Source organism: Clinocottus analis, unplaced genomic scaffold (assembly GCF_023055335.1).
Source record: "Clinocottus analis isolate CAN_PGR_092001 unplaced genomic scaffold, fCliAna1.0.p SCAF_9, whole genome shotgun sequence".
Lineage (NCBI taxonomy): Eukaryota > Metazoa > Chordata > Actinopteri > Perciformes > Cottidae > Clinocottus > Clinocottus analis.
In genome coordinates this window covers 11,381,632-11,398,050 of record NW_027176251.1, presented here as the reverse complement: position 1 = coordinate 11,398,050, position 16,419 = coordinate 11,381,632, and the positions used below count along the sequence as shown (strand labels likewise).

At 38.7% G+C, this 16,419-nt stretch overlaps 3 protein-coding genes across 5 annotated transcripts; all 3 read right to left on the bottom strand.

Moving 5' to 3' along the window:
- Positions 1–298: 298 nt before the first annotated feature.
- Positions 299–4,152, bottom strand: LOC137781342 (membrane-spanning 4-domains subfamily A member 6C-like). 2 transcript variants are annotated; one of them, XM_068570053.1, is made up of 8 exons: positions 4,125–4,152; positions 3,966–4,000; positions 3,291–3,478; positions 2,806–2,925; positions 2,342–2,398; positions 1,494–1,715; positions 894–1,016; positions 299–810 (listed from the first exon to the last, which is right to left on the bottom strand). In XM_068570053.1, the coding sequence occupies exons 3-8, from the start codon at positions 3,465–3,467 to the stop codon at positions 745–747; spliced, it is 765 nt and encodes a 254-aa protein (XP_068426154.1). In that variant the 5' UTR covers positions 3,468–3,478; positions 3,966–4,000; positions 4,125–4,152; the 3' UTR covers positions 299–744. The 2 variants fall into 2 exon arrangements, with proteins under 2 accessions (XP_068426154.1, XP_068426153.1); XM_068570052.1 differs by lacking the exon at positions 4,125–4,152 and having other exon boundaries at positions 3,966–4,088.
- A 1,413-nt stretch (positions 4,153–5,565) lies between these two features.
- On the bottom strand, positions 5,566–10,389 carry LOC137781341 (transmembrane protein 176B-like). Of its 2 annotated transcripts, none has more exons than XM_068570050.1 (8): positions 10,278–10,389; positions 9,516–9,550; positions 8,829–9,016; positions 8,342–8,461; positions 7,895–7,951; positions 6,688–6,909; positions 6,091–6,213; positions 5,566–6,008 (listed from the first exon to the last, which is right to left on the bottom strand). In XM_068570050.1, the coding sequence occupies exons 3-8, from the start codon at positions 9,003–9,005 to the stop codon at positions 5,943–5,945; spliced, it is 765 nt and encodes a 254-aa protein (XP_068426151.1). In that variant the 5' UTR covers positions 9,006–9,016; positions 9,516–9,550; positions 10,278–10,389; the 3' UTR covers positions 5,566–5,942. The 2 variants fall into 2 exon arrangements, with proteins under 2 accessions (XP_068426151.1, XP_068426152.1); XM_068570051.1 differs by having other exon boundaries at positions 5,566–6,005.
- A 2,930-nt stretch (positions 10,390–13,319) lies between these two features.
- Positions 13,320–14,319, bottom strand: LOC137780818 (1-phosphatidylinositol phosphodiesterase-like). The gene is made up of 2 exons (XM_068569102.1): positions 14,267–14,319; positions 13,320–14,166 (listed from the first exon to the last, which is right to left on the bottom strand). The coding sequence occupies exons 1-2, from the start codon at positions 14,317–14,319 to the stop codon at positions 13,320–13,322; spliced, it is 900 nt and encodes a 299-aa protein (XP_068425203.1).
- Between the last annotated feature and the right edge of the window lie 2,100 nt (positions 14,320–16,419).

The following is a 16,419-nucleotide window of genomic DNA, read 5'->3' as shown; positions in this document are numbered from 1 at the left end:
TTACATGCACAAAACGCACATTAATGTCTCATAATTGAAGCCAAAACACGAAACCTTTATTATGTTTTGTTTGTTAGACTTTTATAGGAATTCAACTCATATCAAAGAATAGCACCTTTCTTTTAATATATGTACAATTATATTTACTAATATATATATATATATATATATATATATATATATATATATATATATATATATATATATATATATATATATATATTACTATACCTTTTCAAAGTATCTAATCTCCTACAGTTTATAATTATTGCTTCTACTTGTATATTAACTGATACAATTCTTACACCTCGCTTTGCAGATTTATTGTCAAGCACAGAGCAGAAACACACCAAAATATATGTAACACTCAATCATGTTTGCAAAATATAGTTTTATATTGTAAAATAGTAAAAAAAAGAAGCCCATCAGTGAATGTGGGTGTCAGTCACACACATGAGAATGATCCTCCCTTTCACCACAAACAAGCTGAACGTGAAACATATTACCTGGTAGAAAATTATAATCAACGGAAACAGTTTTGTAAAACAACAGAGGAAGAAGTGGACAGTAGAACATACAATCTAGTAAAACTTATTATAAAAAAAATACTCCCAGAAGTTTGGCAGTGACCAAATGGGCTGAATTAATCTAAATCATTAAAGTTACAGCACATATAATCAAAGGTGTAAATATTTGCAAATGATTATAGTTCTTGGTAACTGACAGCAGAGCAGAGAGTGTTATCTACTCTGTTGGGTGACCAGTGACTTCCTCCAGCAGTGGTTTGTAGTGTTCTGGGTCACCCATCTTCTGTTAAGAGAAAAATTATGTCCGTAAAACTGATGTTTTTTTTTCAAAAGGTGCCAAAATACTGTGATTTTCAAAGCTTTCACCTCCTCTTCTCCCTTCCCACGACTCTTCAGAGCCTTGATCCCCAAGACAGCAGAGCTGATGACAAGGCAGAGCTCCAGGACTGACAGGACGATCAGCAGAGCATTCATGCTTCTCAAAAGCATCTGGTGGGACACAAGAAAACAGAGTTAACTTGAAACTATTTCTTCTTACATGGCTCATATCATTTAAATGTGGCTTCTTCCTATTTGTATTCAAATTGGCTTTTATTTCTCGCTGCAACGTGTTCACAAAAGGGAAAAAGAAATGGAGACCTCATCTCATAATAATGACTTACTATCTGGAGATTATGGGAAAACATGCCTTGCCTTTCATTACAAAAAACAGAATACACAAGTCTCCGATACCGACATGCAGGATACTTCTAATTTATTTAACATAATTTATTAACATTTTTGGAGAATGGACTAATTAATTTATCAATTGTTTGTATTCATCAGTTTATTTTCTGTGAAGCTTCTTCATAATAACCTCGGTATAAGTGCATACATGGTTATAATGGATGGTAACTTTTAACCTTCTGTTTTCCACTCATCAGTTAGATGTATTTTGATATCTGACATCACATTTCCTACACTTACCAGAGTCAGTTCTTTGCCCTCCAAGCATTTCTCTGTCATGTACTTCTCCCCAGGAGATGCAGTGGTAGTTGTTGCTTGTCCGTAGCGTGAATCGTAATAGTCAAAATCATATCTGTTACACATCCACGACAACCTTATGTTTACTATATTGATGCTGTAGAGTACGATGGCTGCAATGGAGAAAGCAATTCCTGCTAGATTCAGGATCACATTGACGATGACCTAAAAATGACACACAGAACACACCAGGCAATTCATTCTCATGAGGTTTAAAAAGCCACAGATGATCTCAGCCTCCACATCTTGGTAGGCTGGTTCTTATTTTGAGAACCCCCTGCTACTCGGCCAAAGTGCCACGGAGCAAGACACTGAACCTTTATTGTACCCACCAATAAAAATACATACTGTATACATAAGAGGCAATGTGGGTGTGTACATCCTAGAGGGTTATGAGACGTCCATTTTCTTTTCCACTTCATCCAGGTAGCGGGGGCAGCAGGTTAAGCAGAGTAATCTAGATGTCCGTCTTTCCAGCAATGTTTTCCAGCTCTCCCTGGAGGACCCGAGGTGTTCCCAGGCCGGATGACAGACATAATCCCTCAAATGAACCAGCTGTTCATCTCCTCCTCCAATTCAACTTCACTTGTGAACAAGACCCAGAAACCTCCCCCACCCTGAGACAGGGACTCACTCTGAAATTCCACTTCTGGTCCTTTGGCAGAGAAACGTTACATAAGTAACGTATGTACAAAATTCTCCTCTCCTCTTTGTCTTAATCAAATAAGACTACTTGATGACAATCACATAAGATACTACTTTTAAAAGCAGCATGAGGATGAACTACTCACCAGACATGGACTGGGGAACTTCTCAGACAAAATGCCAACGATGCCAAACAACAAATTCTAGAGAGAAAGGACCAAAGAAATTGTAAGCGTTCACTCCTCTATGCAAAAAGTTAATATGTGTCACTTTGAGTGAGTGATCAGCATTTGAAGCAGCAAGAAGGAAACTAGGTAACCCACTGGAGTTATATTACATGCCAGCACATCTTTAATATCTCCCCACATTTGTACTTCTCAATTCTTTTATTTCATAAAATTGTTTCTGAGTCAGATCCAGAAAAGCTGTTCGGTTGATCTCCTTGGAATCGATTGAGCAGCCCAATTTAAAATAACATAAACAAAGACACAACATAAACATACACAGCATAACTTTGGTAGAGACTTGGCAGGTGTACATTCTTTTGAAGGAAACTCGGTTAGAATTTGGTGAGAACACAAAATAATAAGTACAACATTTTCTTGCTTACGAATGCTCCGATCAAGTAAGGAAACCCGGTTAGATCCATTTGCCACCAAGAGCCAGTGTGACTGTAGATTAGGATCAGTCCAAAGCCAATGTTGAGCAACCCAACCATAATGTGCAGAGCCTGCGGAGGAGAAAACACGGCATGAACAATAAACACCTGTACGGTATAACTGCAGTTACCAGATGACACGATTCTAGTTATTGGAGAACAACCATGCTGTGCAGAACATAATGTTAACTGTTACTGGACTACCTTGTCTCTAAATGCAGGCATATCAAAACAACTTCACTCCCAGAGACAGTCTTAAAAATAAATAACGTGCGGCATTGAATTATTTCAAAATGTTTACTCAGTTTAAATCAGAATTGAGTAGGGAGAGAAAAAGTACTAAATAATGTTTAAAAGGTGTAGCTGCAATGCAGCACACAAGCTGTCAAGCAGAAGTCAACAGAGAAATTTAAGACATAATTAAGGTTGCAACTCACCCCCAGTACTGACTGGGAATATCTCTGGACCTTCCTCAGGTGCTGAGACACAGAGCAGCACACCGGGCTGTAGCAAAGGCCTTTGAGGATTTGGCACAGTGGAGGAAGAGCACTTTGGGGGTCAGAGGTCATGGTGAACACAGTGACCCCCTCAGCCTTCGTCATGGTCAGAGACATCCTGCCAGCTTCTGCGGACCGAGAGAGACAAAGTATAGACATAAAAAATTACTATTCGGTTTACTCAACAACTCTGTAAAAAGAGTTTGAACAAAAAAACTTTCTTATGAAGGTAGAATGAGTTTTGCATGGCTGTTGGATTAGACTGCATTAGTTTGAGCTAATAAAATGACAACTGAGTGTGAGAACAAAGTGCAGGATGCTTATCCTGATGATGAGTAAAGTCTGTGTTTGTAGGTGTAACTGCTTAGTTAAGGTCTGAAAGCATTATGTAGACATGTGTGTTTAATCACAGCTTCAATATGAGATCATCTATACTTTATATTCTATGCTCAGCCACAGCCCTTTGGTGAAATAAGAAAGAAAGAAAAAACTTGAATGCAATGAGTTAAATAACCGACTTTGCATTTCAACGTGAAATGCATAACTCGATATCCCTGGACCAGGAAGTAGTTGTTAAAGGAGAAAAAGCAACCGCTTGAGGTGTTTGGTACTCACACGAAGAATACTGAAGGAGAACTTCTTCGTGCGACCTGCCAGGAGGAAAACAATGGATGTCAGTCAGCGTGTAAAGTAGCAGAGAGCTACAGCAGAGACACAACACCAACAGACTGCAGGTGATGTTTCTCAAAGTAAATATGACAGGTTAACGCCCACCTCTTCCTTTCTCACGGACTGAAGTGCTGTTCGCACAGAGGCATTGCGCTCAGTGCTGCCACCGGTGTCCGGAAGCTGTAATGCACTAACAATTGTCGAAAATCTCGAACATGTACTGTAGTAATACAGAGCCACCAACTCTGACGGTTTTGCCGTGTGACACACGCTTTTTCATGTTTTCAAACGCTCACACGCCACACAAGCAATATCTCACTGCAAAAAAAAGTCCGAGGCGCGTTCGGTCCGTATTTCCGTATTCTCGAATGAACGATAAAACAAACGAACAAAACGTACACGGACCTATCACGCATTGAACGTGACTGTCACTCATGTCTGTCTTAAGTCACGCCCTCCCGGCACACTGCTGTTCGGCGGCGGGTATTTCTCGTCGTCGTCGTCGTCCCCCCACCTCCATTTCGTCGACATAATCTCACGGCAAGTTTTTTTGAAACGTTGGCAGCTCTGGTAATATAAATTAGTTTCCAGCTTCCACTGAGCCCTGCAGTTCGTGGGCGGAGTTACGCGCCATCTTGGATTGATTAACACAAATCTCACTTAACGTTACTCCATTTCATTAAGTCGTATATTGTATTGCTTAATAATACTTGCCTGACAGGCGTTTTCTCCCCTGATAAGTTGCCATGAAGTTTAATTTTCCTCTGGTGAGTTAGAACTCGAAATATTTATCAATTAACACGTTTTAGGAGTCCTGTCTTAAATATCTGGATTCACTTGCACAGCATCACATGGCCATATATACATACTCAAGAGGATCCAAAGTTGAATTTGGCTCGTTAAAAAACTGAATCAAACATGAAAAAGACGGACCTGTTTGTGTCTCTTAGAGTGGAAAAGAAATCCAAAACTATTGTACTCCACTTGACAAAGTGTGGCTAAAAGTAAAGTTGTTATGCAGTTATTGTTTGGATAGAGGAAGGAGAGAGATGAGCAGACAGATGTGGACGAGAGCCAACATTTTACCAGAAGTGCCTCCTTCTGGCAACTGTAAACAAACGTAACCCTTTGCTGAACAGAAAGATATACATGTACTTTATGTTGATAATATGCAGCCAGGAGCCAGTCGGACTCCAGACGTGAGCCACATGTTTGGCTGACACACTACTGAGAAACACACTTCTCAGTTGCTACTTTGTGCCCAGTGACACAGGATGTCCACATCAGTTGGATTGACACTGCTGAGCAGTTTCATCATTTTATTAAACTGGCATTTCAGTTTTTTCCAGAAACAGAATTTCAAAAGGGGAGACTATAATTATGTTTTCAAAGTATCTAATCTCCTTCACACTACACTTTATAATTATTGCTTCTATTTGTACATAAAGAGCAAAACTAGATAAACTGATACCATTTTTACGCCTCGCTTTGCAGATTTATTGTGAAGTACAGAGCAGAAACACACCAAAATATATGTAACACTCAATCATGTTTGTAAAATAGTTTTATATAGTAAAATAGCAAACAAGAAGCCCATCAGTCCATAAATGTGGGTGTCAGTCACACACATGAGAATGATCCTCCCTTTCACCACAAACAAGCTGAACGTGAGACATATTACCTGGTAGAAAATTATAATCAACGGAAACAGTTTTTTAAAACATCAACAGAGGAAGAAATGGACAGTAGAACATACAATCTAGTGCAAGTTATTATTAAAAAAAATACTCCCAGAAGTTTTGCAGTGATTGTACAGGCTGAATTTGCCTAAATCATTAAAGTTACAGCACATATAATCAATGGTGTAAATATATGCAAGTGCTTGTAGTTCTTGGTAACTGACAGCAGAGCAGAGAGTGTTATCTAGGCTTTGGGGTGACTAGTGACTTCCTCCAGCAGTGGTTTGTAGTGTTCTGGGTCACCCATCTTCTATTAAGAGAAAAATGATGTCAGTAAAACTAATATTTTTTTTCAAAAGGTGCCGAAATACTGTGATTTTCAAAGCTCTCACCTCCTCTTCTCCCTTCCCACGACTCTTCAGAGCATTGATCCCCAAGACAGCAGAGCTGATGACAAGGCAGAGCTCCAGGACTGACAGGACGATCAGCAGAGCATTCATGCTTCTCAAAAGCATCTGGTGGGACACAAGAAAACAGAGTTAACTTGAAACTATTTCTTCTTACATGGCTCATATCATTCAAATGTGGCTTCTTCATATTTGTATCCAGATTGGCTTTTATTTCGTGCTGCAACGTGTTCAAAAAGGGAAAAGAAATGGAGACCTCATCTCATAATAATGACTTACTATCTGGAGATTATGGGAAAACATGCCTTTCATTACAAAACAACACAGAATACACAAGTCTCCGATACCGACATGCAGGATACTTCTAATTTATTTAACATCATTTATTAACATTTTTTTGAGTATGAACTAATTAATTCATTACTTGTTTATATTCATCAGTTTATTCTCTGTGAAGCTTCTTAATAATAACCTCGGTATAAGTGCATACATGGTTATAATGGATGGTAACTTTTAACCTTCTGTTTTCCACTCATCAGTTATATGTATTTTGATATGTGACATAACATTTCCTACACTTACCAGAGTCAGTTCTTTGCCCTCCAAGCATTTCTCTGTCATGTACTTCTCCCCAGGAGATGCAGTGGTAGTTGTGGCTTGTTTGTAGCGTGAATCGTAATAGTCAAAATCATATTTTTCACAGATCCCCCACACTCCTATGTTTGCTATATTGACACTGTAGAGTACGATGGCTGCAATGGAGAAAGCAACTCCTGCTAGATTCAGGATCACATTGACGATGACCTAAAAATGACACAAAAACACACCAGGCAATTAATGTCAATGAAGTTCAAAAAGCCACAGATTATCTCAGCCTCCACAGCTTGGTAGGCTGGTTCTTATGAGAACCCCCTGCTCCTCTGCCAAAGTGCCATGGAGCAAGACACTAAACCTTCATTGTACCCACCAATGAAAATACATACTGTATACATAAAAGGCAATGTGGGTGTGTGCATCTTTGAGGGCTATGAGACATCCATCATCTTTTTTACTTCATCCAGGTAGCGGGGCAGCAGGTTAAGCAGAGTAATCTAGATATCCGTCTTTCCAGCAACGTTTTCTAGCTCTCCTTGGAGGACCCAAGGTGTTCCCAGGCCGGATGACAGACATAATCCCTCTAGTGTGCTCTGGGTCTACCACAGAGCCTCATACCAGTTGAATGTACCTGGTGAACTTCTAAAGGCGTCTTGGAGGCCTTCTGATCAGATGCCACAAAGCACCTCAGCTGGCCCCTTTTGACCCAAAGGAGCAGCGGCTGTACTCTGAGCTCCCTCTGAGTGTCCGAGCTCCTCATCTCTGAGGCTCAGCCCCCCCGACAAAGGAAGTTCATTTTGACTGCTTGAGCTCAACCTTTGGGTCACTCCCCAAAGCTCATCAATCATAGTCTAGGGTTTGACTGTAGACAGACTGGTCCACCAAGAGCTTTGCCTTCAGGCTCAGCTTCCTCTTTACCACAACGCCTGCATCACCGCTGACGCTGTGCCGAACCAACTGTCCATCTCCTCCTCCATTTTAACTTCACTTGTGAACAAGACCCAGAAACCTCCCCCACCCTGAGACAGGGACTCACTCTGAAATTCCACTTCCGGTCCTTCGGCAGAGAAACGTTACATAAGTAACGTATGTACAAAATTCTCCTCCACTGTATTTGTCTTAATCAAATAAGACTACTTGATGACAATCACATAAGATACTACTTTTAAAAGCAGCATGAGGATGAACTACTCACCAGACATGGACTGGGGAACTTCTCAGACAAAATGCCAACGATGCCAAACAACAAATTCTAGAGAGAAAGGACCAAAGAAATTGTAAGCGTTCACTCCTCCACGCAAAAAGTTAATATGTGTCACTTTGAGTGAGTGATCAGCGTTTGAAGCAGCAAGAAGGAAACTAGGTAACCCACTGGAGTTATATTACATGCCAGCACATCTTTAATATCTCCCCACATTTGTACTTCTCAATTCTTTTATTTCATAGAATTGTTTCTGATTCAGATCCGGAAAAGCTGTTAGGTTGATCTCCTTGGAATCGATTGAGCAGCCCAATTTAAAATAACATAAACATACACAGCATAACTTTGGTAGAGACTTGGCAGGTGCACATTCTTTTGAAGGAAACGCGGTTGGAATTTGGTGAGAACACAAAAGAATAAGTACAACATTTTCTTGCTTACTAATGCTCCAATCCACACAGGAAACCTGGTTACATCCATTTGCCACGAAGAGCCACCGGCACTGCAGAGAAGGATCAGTCCAAGGCCAATGTTGAGCAACCCAACCATAATGTGCAGAGCCTGCGGAGGAGAAAACACGGCATGAACAACAAACACCTGTACGGTATAACTGCAGTTACCAGATGACACGATTCTAGTTATTGGAGAACAACCATGCTGTGCAGAACATAATGTTAACTGTTACTGGACTACCTTGTCTCTAAATGCAGGCATATAAAAACAACGTCACTCCTAGAAACGGTCTTAAAAATAAATAACATGCGGCATTGAATTATTTCAAAATGTTTACTCAAAGTTTAAATCAGAATTGAGTAGGGAGAGAAAAAGTACTGAATAATGTTTAAAAAGTGTAGATGCAGTTCAGCACACAAGCTTTCAGGCAGAAGTCAACGGAGAAATTTAAGACATAATAAAGGTTGCAACTCACCCCCAGTACTGACTGGGAATATCTCTGGACCTTCCTCAGGTGCTGAGACACAGAGCAGCACACCGGGCTGTAGCAAAGGCCTTTGAGGATTTGGCACAGTGGAGGAAGAACACTTTGGGGGTCAGAGGTCATGGTGAACACAGTGACCCCCTCAGCCTTCGTCATGGTCACAGACATCCTGCCGGCTTCTGCGGACCGAGAGAGACAAAGTATAGACATAAAAAAATGACCATTAAGTTGATTCAACAACTCTTTAAAAAGAGTTTGAACAAAAAACTTTCTTATGAAGGTAGAATGTGTTTTGCATGGCTGTTATATTAGATTAGTATTGGTTTGCGATAATAAAATCGCAACTGAGTATGAAAACAAAGTGCAGGATGATTATCCTGATGATGAGTAAAGTCTGTGTTTGTAGGTGTAACTGTTTTGTTAAGGTCGTAAAGCATTATTTAGGCATGTGTGTTTATTCACAGCTTCAATATGAGATCATCTATACTTTAAATTTCATGCTCAGCCACAGCCGATTGGTAAAATAAGAAAGAAAAAAAAACTTGAATGCATTGAGTTAAACAACCGACTGCAGAAACCACTTTGCATTTCAATCTGAAATGCATAACTCTATATCCCTGGACCAGGAAGTAGTTGTTAAAGGAGAAAAAGCAACCGCTTGAGGTGTTTGGTACTCACACGAAGAATACTGAAGGAGAACTTCTTCGTGCGACCTACCAGGAGGAAAACAATGGATGTCAGTCAGCGTGTAAAGTAGCAGAGAGCTACAGCAGAGACACGACACCAACAGACTGCAGGTGATGTTTCTCAAAGTAAATATGACAGGTTAACGCCCACGTCTTCCTTTCTCACGGACTGAAGTGCTGCTCGCACAGAGGCATTGCGCTCAGTGCTGCCACTGGTGGCCGGAAGCGGCATTGCACCAACAATGGTCGAAAACACAAATTTACGTTTTCAATCATATTGAACTAGGTTCGACCTACTGGAGTATTTTATAATTAAAACACACATTTTTTGTTGTTGTAAAGTTCTACAATACTTTTAATGCTAGTTCAATATGATCCCGAACATGTACTGTAGTAATATAAATTAGTTTCCAGCTTGCACTGAGCCCTGCAGTTCGTGGGCGAAGTTACGATGCATCTTGGATTGATTAACGCAAATCTCACTTAGTCAATTTCATGAAGTCGTATTTTTTTATCGCTTAATACCCGCCTGACAGAGGTGTTTTCTTCCCTGATAAGTTGCCATGAAGTTGCACTTTGCTCTGGGGAGTTAGAACTTGAATTAGATAGACATAAATCAATTAACACGTTTTAGGAGTCCTTGAATATCTGGATTTACTTCAACGGCAGCACATGGCCATGGTACATACTAAAGAGTGTCCAAAGTCGAATTTTGCTCCTTTACAAAGTTAATCAAATATGAAAAAAGACGTACCTGTTTTTGTTTGTTAGAGTGGATGAGAAACCCAAAACTATTGTACTCCACCCGACGAAGAGTGGCTGAAACAGCTCGCTACGCAGTTATTGTTTGGAAGAGGACCTAGAAAGACGAGCAGACAGATGTGGACGAGTTACCAGAAGTACCTCCCTCTGGCAACTGTACACAAACTTAACCCTTTGCTGAACATTCAGCTGAACAGACAGAGTTATGCTTAAGAGGTGTTTGAACTTTACTTATTGTAAGTTAAAAACAAATACATATACATATATATGTACAGGAGGCAGGTTAGAATCAGCAAAGCCTTTGAGACACATCTTGATATGTATTAATTATGAAAATGTGCTAAAAATAGATTGGCAATGCTATTATTTCATATTTTAAAACATCAAATAATATGTTGTTGTTTTTTTTAACATGCTTAATATTTTTGGTAAGAACTGTGGTACTGATATACACTTAAAGCAGTTTACATTTAGACCTCGGCATCTTGTATTTACAAGTAGCCCTTGAAGGCAACATTATTACACGATTAACACAAACGCACATTGACGTCTCATAATTGAAGCCAAAACACGAAACCTTGATTATGTTTTATTTGTTAGACTTTTATCGGATTTCAACTCAAATCATAGAATAGCGCCTTTCTTAAGCTGTAATAGTGGCGACCTCCTTCACTAGGGGGAGTTTGTAGAGGTTTGTGTCGCTAATGCTCTAAAAAGAGAAGCACACAAACACAACGAAGCGGACTCGTATGTTTGGTCACATATGAGGGTGGTTTAGGAGGAACATGGGCAAAGTTGTGGACAGAAATGAGACCCAAAGCAGATTGGACAATCCAACGAAATATTGGAAATATAATTATACATATATTATAATTTACATTCGAAAGATATTCTTTAAAAATATCTCATAATCACACATTCTCAGTTAATGTATGCCAGTTCAGATGTGCAAAATGATAATAAAATGTCAGGAACAGTTTTGATAAAAGTGCCTTGACTCGATTTGATTTCATGGTTGTGTTTGATTTTTTATGGTGTTGTACTGCTCTTGATATTTTGTTCGCCTCTCTGCGCTTGAGGGGGCTTCAAAGTAGAGTTGTTCTCTAATTAAATGCAGTCTTGGCAAAGTGAATAACAGATGCAATTAGAGTTAGTGCGTTTTTAAAGGGGACACATTTGCACTACAACATATAAAACTTTGCCAGTTTTATTTTACCAAACATCATTAGAATAACATAATGACCCCCAAAGATCCAAGGGGTCAGAGGTCAGAGTGAAGACAGGAAGTCCATCACCATTGATCATGGTCACTGACCTGCTGCCCGCATCCGGAGGCTGAAAAGAGAATAAGATTACGTTTCTAAAGCTGGATAAGCTCTAATTCATTCATAATTTACTCATCACGGAGAAGACAACAGCCAACATGTGAGAGTGCAGATCAGTTGGCAATGTCAGTAGCACAATGTGTCAAGTAGCTCGAGTATGGAAAGCTGAGGTTGAAAGTACTCGTGCTTTACAGTATTTCTAATTCGTGCCATACTCCATTGTCACGCTTGTGTTCTCTTGTATATCAGATTTTTATCTGGTGAGTTTTGGTGAGTGACAAATCTTAACAAACGGCTCTCACCCAGATAAACCAATCGGTGTCGAACGTTTCAGTAAGTTGATAAGATTCTGCCTGCCTGGCGAGAACATCAAATTATAAATATTTCAAATGTGTTCTGTCCAAAATAATCTAAAGGTTTCAAATGTTGAACATAAGGCTGCAGTCTAAATTACCCATATGTTGTTCTCTTGTTGAAAATGTTTGAATTCACTCCAGAATTTAACACGCTTTCATTCAAATTAGCTCTCCAAACATTATTTTTTGCTAAAAGATAAATTTATGACTCACAACGAACATCTTGTTGACAAACTAAAGTGTGGGGGCTTTTCCAAGACTCAAGGAGAGCTTTACCAACACCTCATATCTCATCGAGAATATGGTTTGCGATAATTTATGGGACAACTAATAAAACAATGTATTTTGGAAAAATAAACACACATATCAACCCGCTCTCTTCACTAACAGTTACAAAATCCTGTTTAAATCCTGTTTGAATTATCCTAAACATACAGTAAACACATTTTTCTCAACCTAAAACATTTTGACACATTATATATGAAATAAAAGATTATCAATTCTTGGATACTTGAGATTTCACATTTTATGCTACTTTATACTTTCACAACATTCTAAAAAAGGAAATATCATCATACATTCATAATAAGTTTTACCATCACATGTTTTAGAAAATATGATCTATTCTGATTTAACGGCCCATGGTATGTTGAAATAACCTCAACAAGCTACATTAAACGATGTTTACATATGTATGAAACTGTAATAATAATAATAATATTATAATAAGAATGACAGCAGCCATTTGGTGGCATTTATCATACTAAAAATACATTTTGCTGATAGTATATTTGTCCTTTTACTAAAGTGAGATTTTTACTGTGTGTATTTTTACTTCTAAAGGAGGATTTAATATTATACTTAAAATAAATTAATACAAATATTATATATATATATATATATATATATATATATATATATATGTATATATATATATATATATATATATATATATATATATATATATATATATATATATATATATATATATATTCAAATATTTATTTTAGGTCATTATTTCAACTCAACATTTATATGTTGCACATTAAGGCTGCATTAAACTATACATGAACTATATATCACGTCAATGAGGAGGCAATAAAAGTACATACATTTTTGTTATTATTCTGGTCACAAAATGTGACCACTGTTGCTTCCAAAATTACACAGTTCAGGATACGACCGACAAAGACAAAGATGCTTTCAGTTTCCAGAGAAAATGTTGTATTTCCAGTAATTCAGCTACATCACAGTGTGTACAGAAATTAGTGATGGGAAAGATACAGGAACACATTTCATGATTCCTTAACATTGAAACCCCTCCACCTCTCAAACACACACAGTGGTACATAATTACCACCAGTTTAAATTGATGACAGTATGAATGAGGTCAATGCCGGGGAAGTCCATGGCAATGATACCAAAGCATGGTCTGGGCTGATTGGGATAAAACTGTCTGATGTATTGGTTGAGCCAGGGGTTTACCTTTTCAGCCACTCTCTTTGGAGTCAGAAACATTCCCCAGAAAGTACCAAGGCCAGAGCCGCTACTGTAAGTCAAAACAGCATTATCCCCTCCAAATGATTCCATGGCTTGGTTCAGCTGCTTAATTAAACGGTTATCTTTATCTTTAACGTTGCTAACCTTTTTGATACTTTCACCGTTTGTTTCTATGAAGGGAATTCCCAGTGTGAAGGTGCTCTTCTGTAAAAAGACAATTTTCCCCCTGACCTGACCAATATTTGGCATTCCAGAATCCAACCAGACATTTTGATCATTGCCAATGAGACTCTGCACCATTTGATTGACAGTATTCTTCTCAAAAGACTCTGGGTGGATTCTAATGAGCACCGCCTCGGTCTTAAACTCTGACAGAAAGGCTCGGACAGTGTCCAGGACATCCTTGAGAGTGTTGTGCTGGTACATCACTCCCTGCATGACATAGAGGGTGTCCCCCAGTCCGACCACCTTGAGATCCAGGAATCGAATGCCGGCCCTGAGCTGATCTTTCAGGGACCAGGACTGGCATTTGGTCTCTGGTCCTCCGTACAGGGCCATGCTTTCGTGAGAACCGGGGACGCTGATGAGAGAGAGGGCGCGGAAATCCTCAATGCCCGCCATCCATGGAACATTGTAGGACCCCGGGAGTAGAAGGTTTTCATCGTCATTGAAGAAACCGTCCTTACCATGACACAATAAGCTGATGATTGAGAAGACGATTTTGGAATGTTCAACAATCTATCTCTGTGAAAACAATCTATTCTTGTATTTTGCTTGCAAAACTTTAATATTGTACTTACGTGACAGACAGTAGGGTAAAGTAGAAAAGCAGACACTTATGACCAGCCTTCATTTTTGCGGGAAGAAGAGCAATCTAATGTGTAAAATAAAATAAAAAATATGCATTCATCAAGATCGCTAATTTTTAATAAAACGCATACGTGGATAAATAATTATGAATTAACAGGGTTCCCACGCTTGCTTTCAAAAGAAATTCCATGCTGCCTCCTGATTTTCCAGGTACCATATCAAGTAATAATCTATAGGCCCCTGAAGCTTTCCGCCCCCATCCACGGCCAACTCCCCTCACACACAACCCTACAACATGGGATCATCCATTACTATCTGCAGTAAAAGCTGTTCACATGTAAAGGGTATTCATAAACTCATCCTAATTCTGTGCTCAATAGTTTCATTTTATTGCTATTCTACACATCATCCAATAAAATTTTCCAGGACAACCGTTTCAATTTCCATGTAAGTGTTCACTTTTGCTCAGTTTCCATGACTTTTCCAAATCTGGAAAGTTAATAAATAAATTCCATGTTTTCCATGGTTTTCAGGTACCGTGGGAACCCTGATAAAGGTATAAGCCTGAGCATTAGCATAAACATTAGTAAGCACAATTAAAATGTTTTAATTAACAGTTAACAGGTCAAATAAATGAGTGAAAAGTACTATACCTTCCAGCCAGGAGGAGTTCACAGATGGTCAGAATGTAGACAGCTCAACAAAAAATATCTTAACTTATATTCCCTTGTTATCTTGTTCCCTTGTTAGGTGTGGACTACAAATATCAGTTATGCAATTCAGACTGATTGTTCAACCTTGTTGTTACCGATTGTGGTGTTTGTTTCCCAGAGAGATAAAAAAAAGGCGTGTCTCTAGAAAAAAGAATTGAATCAGATAAGACTTGATTTTTTAACTGAAATTATCTCGAAGGCCAGTGGCCACACCAGCACAACCAAAACAAACCATGTCTCAGCAGTTATCTTTGCCAGATTAGTGGTGACTTTATTTAACATTTGCAATAACTAAATAAAAGCTTATCAACTCATTACATAGGGCGGGACCGTAGAAATACTGGAATGTCCGAGGACATCATTGGTCCATTCAACATCAGTGATTGAATAAGAGACTATACTCACCCCAGCAAGCCTGTTCACTCTGCTGCCGTGCAGCTATAACTGGTGAAAAGTAAAAAATGTTCAAGTACTGTACTTAAGTACACATTTGAGGTACTTGTACTTGAGTCGTTTCTCTTCATGCTATGGATACTTCTACTTCACTATCTCAGAGGAAATATTGTATTTTTATATCACTACATTTTTCTGACAACTTTAGTTATTTTACAAATTGCATGGAAAACTTATGAAGAGCTCATGAAATATAGTCTTGTGTCATAAATTAAAGTACAAGTACAGAAACACAGAAATGATTAGCTGATTTGAATCACAGAGGACATTTTATACTTTTGTACTTTTTTACTAGTAATACTTTGAGTAACTTTTCCTACTTACTTTTACTGAAGTAACATTTGTAAGGCAGGACTTTTATGCTAAAAGAGTATTTTTAGAGTGTGGAATTATTACTTTAATTAAATAAAAGATTGAAATATATCTGCCACCTCAGTTATATCTGTAACAAAAGTAACAACAAGGACAAAACTGGGCAAATCTGAAGATGGACATACAACTAGAAAGGTACTTCTCCATGTTGGGAGACAGAGAGCGCTAAATGGGAGTTTTGCATGGAGCAGTAAAACAGTATATGGAATAAAGTCAGAGTAGATCAGTCTGCCTACAGAATAACAGGAACACCACCGTACCTGTTTCCAGGCAAGTGCCATGGATTTCTATGTTCTGGAAAAGGGGCAGGTATTCACATTTTGGAAATATTCCCGTTTTGTTTAAAGATGGGCCACAAACATTATATTAAACATATGTCTTCGTACGCTGATGGGCCCAAAGATCGCAAAGCATGGAACACAGGGTTTGATTTGGCCAGTGTTGCAAGATTCTGTTAAAAGAAGAACGTCAGTCGGTAGGACATATCAAACGTAATATACACTGTACTTAATAAGTAGACAGCCCTCAGGATCATGTTAACACTAGAGGAACCAGGGGACAATTTCATTTTACACCTAAAAAAGTATGCGATAGAGAAAGAGAAA

Bases quoted from the DNA above. Each gene is read 5' to 3' on its own strand.
- LOC137781342 (XM_068570053.1), bottom strand. From the start codon at position 3,467: ATGTCTCTGACCATGACGAAGGCTGAGGGGGTCACTGTGTTCACCATG. The intron at 2,926-3,290 runs GTGAGTTGCAAC...TCTCCTCCGCAG, and splicing joins ATTCCCAGTCAGTACTGGGG to GCTCTGCACATTATGGTTGG. The intron at 1,017-1,493 runs GTAAGTGTAGGA...GTGTCCCACCAG, and splicing joins AGGGCAAAGAACTGACTCTG to ATGCTTTTGAGAAGCATGAA.
- LOC137781341 (XM_068570050.1), bottom strand. From the start codon at position 9,005: ATGTCTGTGACCATGACGAAGGCTGAGGGGGTCACTGTGTTCACCATG. The intron at 6,214-6,687 runs GTAAGTGTAGGA...GTGTCCCACCAG, and splicing joins AGGGCAAAGAACTGACTCTG to ATGCTTTTGAGAAGCATGAA. The intron at 6,009-6,090 runs GTGAGAGCTTTG...TTCTCTTAATAG, and splicing joins GTGGGAAGGGAGAAGAGGAG to AAGATGGGTGACCCAGAACA.
- LOC137780818 (XM_068569102.1), bottom strand. From the start codon at position 14,319: ATGAAGGCTGGTCATAAGTGTCTGCTTTTCTACTTTACCCTACTGTCT. The intron at 14,167-14,266 runs GTAAGTACAATA...CTCAATCATCAG, and splicing joins TTTACCCTACTGTCTGTCAC to CTTATTGTGTCATGGTAAGG.